Source organism: Podospora anserina, chromosome 7 (genome assembly GCF_000226545.1).
Source record: "Podospora anserina S mat+ genomic DNA chromosome 7, supercontig 1".
NCBI lineage: Eukaryota > Fungi > Ascomycota > Sordariomycetes > Sordariales > Podosporaceae > Podospora > Podospora anserina.
In genome coordinates this window covers 2,898,585-2,907,308 of record NW_001914854.1, presented here as the reverse complement: position 1 = coordinate 2,907,308, position 8,724 = coordinate 2,898,585, and the positions used below count along the sequence as shown (strand labels likewise).

General features: G+C 54.6%; 4 protein-coding genes across 4 annotated transcripts; 3 read left to right on the top strand and 1 right to left on the bottom strand.

The window, feature by feature from the left end:
- Window positions 1-1,980, bottom strand: PODANS_7_10150 (uncharacterized protein; the record flags this gene model as incomplete). Its single annotated transcript, XM_001908346.1, has 1 exon — window positions 1-1,980. A coding segment is annotated over one exon (1,980 nt), but the record flags the coding sequence as incomplete, so codon positions are not given.
- Window positions 1,981-2,399: 419 nt separating this feature from the next.
- On the top strand, window positions 2,400-4,385 carry PODANS_7_10140 (uncharacterized protein; the record flags this gene model as incomplete). The annotated part of the gene is made up of 2 exons (XM_001908345.1): window positions 2,400-2,779; window positions 2,831-4,385. The coding sequence occupies 2 exons, from the start codon at window positions 2,400-2,402 to the stop codon at window positions 4,383-4,385; spliced, it is 1,935 nt and encodes a 644-aa protein (XP_001908380.1).
- A 1,454-nt stretch (window positions 4,386-5,839) lies between these two features.
- Window positions 5,840-6,880, top strand: PODANS_7_10130 (uncharacterized protein; the record flags this gene model as incomplete). The annotated part of the gene is made up of 1 exon (XM_001908344.1): window positions 5,840-6,880. One exon carries the CDS (start codon window positions 5,840-5,842, stop codon window positions 6,878-6,880), a length of 1,041 nt encoding a protein of 346 aa, XP_001908379.1.
- A 277-nt stretch (window positions 6,881-7,157) lies between these two features.
- Window positions 7,158-8,500, top strand: PODANS_7_10120 (uncharacterized protein; the record flags this gene model as incomplete). The annotated part of the gene is made up of 3 exons (XM_001908343.1): window positions 7,158-7,232; window positions 7,306-7,332; window positions 7,394-8,500. The coding sequence occupies 3 exons, from the start codon at window positions 7,158-7,160 to the stop codon at window positions 8,498-8,500; spliced, it is 1,209 nt and encodes a 402-aa protein (XP_001908378.1).
- Between the last annotated feature and the right edge of the window lie 224 nt (window positions 8,501-8,724).

Genomic DNA, 8,724 nt, shown 5'->3' with positions numbered 1-8,724 from the left:
GACACCGCCCAGGGCGGCGGCAGCACCGATGATGGCGTAGGTGCCGGGGGTTATGCACGGCACGTCCGGTTCGCAGGAGCGGAAGGCGATAAAGTTGGGGTGGTTGTGTTGCCAGATTTCCATGATGATGCCTATTGCGCGGCCGATGAGGGCGCCGATGGCCATGGAGGGGAGGATGATACCGGCGGGGATTTGAAGACCAAAAGTGATGGCCGCGAGGAAGAAGCCCAGGACCGCGGCGAAGATGAGGAGGATGATTGTGCCTGCTGAGGCGGCGCCTGTTTTGCAGAGGCCGAATTGGTCGTCTGTGAGCTTTGAGCACTCGGAGAAGAGGTTGGAGACAAGATCGGAGCACTGGGCTCGCATGTAGTTGTTGGGGTAGTTGAGAAGGGCCGTCAAAATCGCCACGGCAACTACTTGGATGACCGGGCCAGGAAGCCAGGTTGCCGACTTTCTCCATCTTGCAACCCACATGTTTGCTTTGATGAACAGCCCTCCATACACACCCCCGAGAAGACCGAGGAGGACGAACGGGACAAGCTCAAAGCCGTGCCACACCGAGCTGTAGGTTACCTGGTACATGACCAGCTTCCCCGATCGAAACGGGTCAAAAGCTTCCAACACCATGGCAGCTGTCATGGCACACACAAAGCTCTGCCACATGGTCTTGTCGGGGAAATAGTACGACAGTTGCTCAAGACTGAAGAGCACACCCCCGATGGGCGACCCAAAAGCAACCGATATCCCCGAAGCCGCAGCAGCGGACAAGACCTCTCGTTTTCGAGCTATGTCCCAAGTTAGCTTTCCCCCAACCGAACAACAACCCGGACCAACATACATACCCTCATTGTTATTAATACTCGGAAACAACTTGATAAACAAGTTCGCACAGCAACAAGCAACATGCACCAGCGGCCCCTCCTTCCCCAACCACATCCCCGAAGCCACCGCTAACACCAACCCCAAACTCTTCGTAATCAACGTCCACAACCCCAAAAACCTCCTGATGATAAACCCACCCAGCACCGTCTTGATCTCAGGAATACCAGAATGCTTAGCATAAACAGCATACTCCTTCACCAACAAACTCGCCGACAGCGCAAACATCACCGCCAACACCAAGTAAACCGCATACTCCACAAACCAAACACCCCCCCTTGACGTCACCCCCAGCGCATTCCCCCACGTCTTCCACCCCTGACATTTACTAATCTCATCATACCCATAACAACAAGCAGTTTTACTCAGGTAAAACGCCCCCCCATCCGTCGTCGAACAAAACCCATACTTGATATCCCCCAGCCAATCCGTCGTGACGTCTATCCACGCCGTCAAAGTCCCCACCGCCAAGCCAGATAATATGAGAATAACCCATACTTGTGAGGCATCCAACACCCGTTGTAAGAACCCCAATAAAGGAAACCCAAGAGAGGTCGTCCGTGAGAGTAGTGATCTCTGTCGCTGGCGTTCTTTGGTGTACTCGAAAATCCAATCGATGGCTGTCAGGTCTTCGTATCCTACTCTCCTTCCAGGCCCTTCGGCGAGCCAATCTGTGGGTAATGAGTCTGATTTGGAGCCTCCATTTCCGGGGATGTAGTCTAGTCTTGTTGCGCCGGTGGGGGGTTGTATTGGTGGTGGTGGTGGTGGGGGGGGGGGGATGTCGGCGCTGTTTCTTGGGGGGTTTGCTCGGCCGATGAGGGCGTTGAATAACCTGGCTGGTTGAGAGAAGATGCCCGTTTGTTTCTGCTTGCGCTTGAAGGAGAGGGGTTGTTGTTGTTGTTGTTGTTGTTGTTGTTGTTGTTGTTGGTGGTGGTAGTGGTGGGAGAGGGGGTCGTTGTCGAGGATGGCGGCTGTGTCAGTGTCGTCGAGGAGGTCTAGTTCGTCGGCGTCGGAGGTGGTATAGTGGTGGTCGTTGTTGAAGGGGGGGAAGGGTTCGGAACTCGAGGATCCGTTGTTAATCGGGGACATGGTGGGCTGCATATGCCATTCTTGATTGCGGCGGACGAGGGCTGGTTTTGCGATTGGGAGGTTCTGGGGGGTGAATCGCGTTGGCTGATGGGACTTGGTCTTTGGATGCGCGTCCCCTGATCTTATGTAAGTTGCTGCGCTGGGTATGCGCGGCGGGGCACCGTTGTTCGTCGTCGATGTCAACTGGGATGGCTGGTGAAGAAGATGGTGGACAGGAACGACAGCTATCAGTATCTTATCGATTGCGCACGTTGTTGCGGCCAAGGTCTGTGCACTCTTGGCAACCTTAAATCGGTACGTACCTCTGCTCTCCTCCACTCTAGATCACACCCTGACCTGGGCATTGCTTGTCGAGTTGACTTCATCGAGAAGAACTTGGATCATAATGTCTTTCTCGACTGGTTTTATAATTTTCAACAGTGGCAGACAAGATGAGTGAAACGATGCCATTAACAGCTGAGGAACAGCAGGATCCAGCTGCCTCGCTACAAAAAATCCAGACCCTACTCAGCGCAAAGGACGACACATCTCGATTCGTTGGGCTGGCACTGCTCAAGTCTGTCCTTGATAATACACCAGAACTAAGGGCAAACGAAGATGGAATCGCCAGCTTGTGGAACAGTATTCCCCGAAAGTTTCTGGATCGTCTGATTCGGACTGGGTCGAAACAGCAAGCAAAAGGCACCAATGATATGTTGGATCTTGCTGTTGCTGTCCTCCACACCTTCACTATGCTATTACCAGAGAAGTCAAAACAGGAGAGCAAGTTGGTAAACAGGATACCTCAGTTGGTGGCTTGTCTTTTGTACTGGTCAGGAGCTCTCTTTTCTTGATATCCCATTCCTTTGCTAACAGTGCCTAGTTCTGATGAAACTACTAAACTGGTCCTTGAGACTCTTGTGAGCCTAGTAAACCAGCCTGAGGGTGCTGAGGTCTTTGACTCTATAGACGACTTGTCGACTTTGACTGAGATTGCACCTTCTCAGCCTCTCGTCCTGGACACTTTGTATTACGCATGGCTAGGTGCCATGGCTACAACAGCAGACAAGAAGGCTCTGCGCGCCAAGATTGACCAGGCCATCGGATCACTGGTCATTTCTTTCAAAGGCACTGATGGCGTCACTTTGTTGAAGTTTTTGGGAAATTTTCTTCCAAGACTCGACCCAGAGCTGCTCCCACCCAACCCGAAATGGCTTACACCACTGGCCAAGTTCGTGAGAGACCTTGTCATCAGTCGTCCTACTGCCGACGGCCGCGCAGCTTTTGCCAACCTCTCCGCCGCTCTCCTCGAGTCTTACCCAGTACAATCGCCTCAACTTCTCTTTGCCGACGATGTCGACAGCAAATCAACAGCTACAAGCGAAAGTCCATTTGCGTTTCTACTAGTCAACCTACTTCTTATCGACATTCGCTCGACGATACCGACTCTTTTAGGGCAGCTAAACAGCCCATCCTACAGCATAACAGCTCAGCGGCTCACCTCTGCCTATAATGTTGTCTCCAACTTTATGGGCTATCTCCTCCGAACACTGGAGGCGTTAGACAGCGGTGAAAGCAGCAACAATCAGTGGATCATGAAGCCTGACTTGCTGCTCAAGCTTCGCACATCCATCTCAGAAACCATGTCACTCACGGCCGAATACCTTCGTGACCGCTGGGACGCCTCGATAGCTGGTGCCATGGGCTTGCATCCCGAAGCACGAACCGGGGCTGCCAACGAAAGCGGCATTTCGCATTTTGCTCTGGCGTGGGACTCCAAGAGTGTACACTCCAGCCAAGACCCATTGATACTTGCAGCCATCAGAACACTGGCAATTTGGCTGAGAGAAGACGACGGCGAACAGCTAAGAAAAGAAGCAGCCGGGTTAAGCGACATGTTTGTCGAGCTCTTTCAAACCAGCAGCAGCCCTGAGAAAGGTCTAGACTTTAGAAGACCAGTCCTCGTGGCATTCGAGGGCATCCTGGAAGAAAGAAAAGGCAGGGAAGCCTTTTTGGAAAATGGAGGGTGGCAAGCGCTGGTCAACGATCTCGGCAACATCCTTCAAGCCAGTTCAACGACAAGTGATGAAAACGAGGCCGCACGAGGGGTGGAGATTGTGAGGAACTTACTTCAGATTGCCGAGGCGGAACAACCGGGCACTCGGGAGGACTGGATGGACTTGGTCACTAAGACGGCAGCGTGGGTGGTTCCGGATGAGAAGCAGCCGCCGATGATGGAGGAGTTCCAGGTGGCCGTGCTGCAGATTGCCACGGCGCTGTTAGTGAATGCCCATCCGGGTCTTCGCAGGAGGTACACTCATTCTACCACTGCGATTATTGGCATTGCGAACCAGCTGCGGGACAAGGTGAAGAGGGATGAGGGGCTGGTGGAGGCCCTCTCGGATGTACTCGAGACTTTGGCCGCGTTGCGTCAGTGATTACATATACCTATCAGTCCGGCGAGCCCGGCTTGATCCGTCTCGATCAAAGGCGCCACATAACACTCTCACCTTGTTTCACTCAGACTTGAATATGCCTCCACGGCACCTTCCTTCACAAGTCTCACGATTACGGCCAAACCACGTGGGAATATGGGAATATGGGCCCTGGTCTTTGTTCCTTCCCTTTTCCCACCCAGTACGCTGGTATCGGGCTCGGGGCCGAGACGGGATAAACAAGCCGGTCATACCTCACTCTTTTACTTTCACTCAGGTAGTCGAGATGGACCTCCTCCCACCAGCCGCTGGACCAGCCTTGGTTGATGTCATGTGGTTTTTTTTTTCGCTCGATGTCCCGACATGGGAACAAACAGCTTCAATAATCAATATACCTCCTTTTTCCTCTCGTTATCCTTTCCTCCTTCAATCCCTCGAGATGGACCATAGTATCATGTATCTTACATAGATCTTTCCTTCAGCAGCAGCAGCATGTCCTCCATCTTCCGCTTCTCCCGCCACCGCGGCGGCGGCACCCCAGAACCCAACGGCCCCAAGGCCGTCCTCCAAAGAATCCACGAAGTCTTCCACCCCCACCACCGACATTCCTCCATCTCCTTCTCCCAAGCCGAGGATACATGGGCCGACTCGCAGCGGAGGCGCCTCAGTATCACCAGCACGAGCGACACCACGGTCAACAACAGCAGCAGGCCGGGACTGGCTATCAGAACAGGAAGCTTCCGGCGGAACGACCCTCTCAGGAGCGCAGCAGCCGCCGACGATGATGATGACGGCAAGCTCGCTCCCCCGTCTCACGACAGACGCCGTGTAGCACAAGAAGACGGGAGTTTCTCCCTGCAGCAGTCAAGACACACTTCCAAGTCTGACAAACAGGGTGGTCAAAGTAGTGGTGTTGACACCCGCTCCAGTATATTTCCCTCTTTTCCCCTCCTACCTACCACAATGTATACTAACCCCCGCTACCAGGCTCAACAACAGACCCCTTCTCCCCCTCCGAACTCCTGACCCTCTCGGACACAATCCGCTCCTCCCTCCCCGACTCCCTCCTCTTCCCCGACCCCTCCGAACCCACCCAGCAGCTCATCTCCTTTCTCGAATGGGCCCTCACGGCAGAAACCACACCCCCCCACCACCCCTCGCACGACCACCGAATCGAGTTCAACACCATACAGCATGCCCACTTGGACAAACTTTTGTCAGAAATTTTGCTCACTGGCAAATCCCTCCCCCCGACCACCACTCCCAACTGGCCGCTGTCTCAATGCATCGACCTGGCCGACTCGCTCCAGCGGGCCTGGAGGCGGAGGTTCAAGGAGAGGTACTTTCGGATTGACGAATCCCGAACCAGGCAGCTCCTCACAAAGGGTGGGTTGCAGGGTGTTTGCTGGTCTGATGACAACCCCTGTCCTTCTGGGGAAAACAGCCCGTCCCCGGTGATGCCGCGGCAGGAGCAGGAGAAGTGGCGGCCGAGGTTGGAGGTTGACAAGTATGATGATGACAAGAAACAAAAAACTACGGGAGGGGAGGGGCAGCTGGAGGGGGATGACTCGTTCCAGGCGGGGGATTGGTGGTTGAGCATGGCCTGCGCGAGGAGGGACGGGATGGTGGGGACGGAGGAGGAGAGAGTCAGCCAGGGGAGGTATAACGTTTACACGCTGCCGCTGTTGAGTGGACGAGAAGAAGATATTGGGGGGCATGGGAATAGAAGCAAGTATGTGAGGACGGGGGGGTTGAAGGAGATGCATGTCAAGCTGATTACGCTGGTGGGGAAGGAGGTGAGGGTTTTGAGGGGGTATTTGCTCCGGAGCGGGATCGCGCCGGGGGTGGGGGTGCGGTTTGATGGGATTTGGAAGCTGGCGAGTTATAGACATAAACTGGACTTGGGGACGGGGGAGTACAAGCTTGAGCTGGGGTTGGAGAGGGTGGCGAATGGGCAGAGGGCGATGAGGGAGGTGTTGAAGGTGCCGAGGCCGAGCCAGATGGACGAGTGGGACTTGTTTGAGAAGTTGGAGGCTGACAAGGTGAGGCAGGTGCAGGGGGAGTCGGCGAGCTATGCTTGGAGGATGCAGAGGGAGGAGGCGAGGGTGGAGAGGGAGATGTGGAAGAGGGCGCATAGGTTCAGGGAGAGCATTTGTTCTTTGGGGTCTGGGGGGTCGTTTGTGGAGGGTCTGGGGATGATGATGAGGAAGAGGAGTGAGGTTGTTTTGAAGACTGCTTTGCCCGCGCCGCCGGGGAAGGTGAAGGGAGGGGGGGATGAGGTTAGGAAGAAGGTGAGGATGGATAGTAGGGCTAGTACGGTTGTTTATGATGTTAGTACTGGGGAGGCGTGGGAGGAGGTGGAGGAGGAGGGGGTGAAGAGGTCGTCGACGAGGATTAGCTGGGAGGATGTGTTGAATGATGCTTTGGAGATTGCGAAGGGGAGTGTAGGGGAGTGGGGGCCGGGTGGGGGGGGCTCTGTAGATGCAGGAGAGGTGTAGACTGTAGAGACTGTGATATTATGTTTTGAGATTGAACGTACTACTTGAGATTGGTGGTTGTGAAAAGTGTGATTACGTCACCGTGCCAAGCATTTGACTATTTGACAGCATGTGAGTGGGACCGGACCCTGGAATTCATTCCACTTTTGGGAAGTCCGCCCGCCTTTTGGACATCACCCTCTATTTGTCTTAATTCTTGTTCGGCTTTTTCACTTTTAGTTTCTCGAGATATCCGCAACAAGTTAACTTTCGGGTCAGCAAGCATACAATCTTCAACATGCCAGACTACAAAGACTTGCTCAAAAACGGCTGGCACCCCGAGAAATCCGGGACCTCGATCAAGGGCTCAGTGGTACGTCGATTTCCTTTACGTAGGATATGCTTTTCTTTTGGGCGGATGACAGCTAATCTTTCTTGATTTCTAGAAATCTCTAGTCGGTCGCGGCGATGATGTGTGTCTCCATCATACCCCCCTTTTTCGACACTCCCCATTAACTTGAGCTTGCTGGTCAGAAAAACAAATACGAGCACCACACCCCCCGCCCGCTCTCGTCTCTCAAAGACCCTGCCAGCTTTGCCCCTCCCCCGAAAAGAACAAACACCGGCTCGATATCGTTGCAGGAACAGCAACAGGCAGCTGGAGAGGAGGAGGAACGGGAACGGCCGAAGCCACCGAAGCCATGGTCGTTGAATGCTACTGGTTTGTCGACCGCTAACCTCCCGCCCCCACCGGCAAGAAGGGATGTGCCGTCGCGGCCGTCTTCCACTTCTAGCACCGGGGGGTTGGGAGGACCGCCGCCGCCACCAGCTCGTTCCTCCCCGGGAGTAGGACAAAACCCGCGAGCACCACCACCAGCATTACCGCCCCGTCTCCCGCCCCGGTCACCAGCAGGGGGAACGAACGCGCTGAATAACCTGACAAAGTCGATTTCTGCCGCGAGCATCAACAACGACCCGACGGTCCCAAAACCGAATCAAGGAGCAATGGGGAGGTTAGCCGCCGCGGGTGTGAATGTCCCCGGTCTTGGCATCGGTACCGCTTCCCACCCACCACCTCCCCCACAACCGCCACGGACATCCTCCCCATCATCATCATCACCCTACACCGGTCTAGCAAAAGCTGGCCTCAACCACTACCGATCCTCCGCTCCCGAGCAAAAAGCCTCCCTCCGAAACGCTGCCGCAAACTCCCTTACCCAACAACCCCAAGACAGCACCACGCAATCATCCTCCCCCCACACCTCTTTGGCAAAAGCAGGCCTCAACCGCTACAACAACTCCGCCCCGGAGCAAAAAGCTGCCCTCCAATCCGCTGCCAAGACGGGCTACAACAGATACCAGTCCGCCACACCGGAGCAAAAGGCTGCCGTCCAAAACGCGGCGTCGTCGGCTGTGAGGGGTGGTCTCGAGCGTTATAATAGTGCTGCCACAGCGCCGGAACAAAAGGCTGGTGTTTCGGGAGCAGCAACCTCGATGTTCTCGGCCGCGATAGCAGCCAAGAAGAAGCCCCCTCCGCCTCCTCCCCCGGCCAAGAAGCCGCAGTTTTTGGTGGGGAGGAATAATACGGGGGAGGACGGTGATGCGCCACCACCTATTCCGTTGGGGACAAGACCTTTCTGATGGGAGCATTTAATAAGTGCATGGATATTGGAGGATAACCGCATCATAATCACACGCATTAGCATAGTACAAGAACTTAATTTTTGGTAGAAGACACCCCGACAATTCCAGATTTTCATCACAGCACTCAAGTCTATCTAAGATGCGAACACCTAAATGTTGCCTGTTGCCTTTTTGTGTGAAGAAGATCTGGGTTTTTGCCATATGTTTCGCATCTTCCGTAC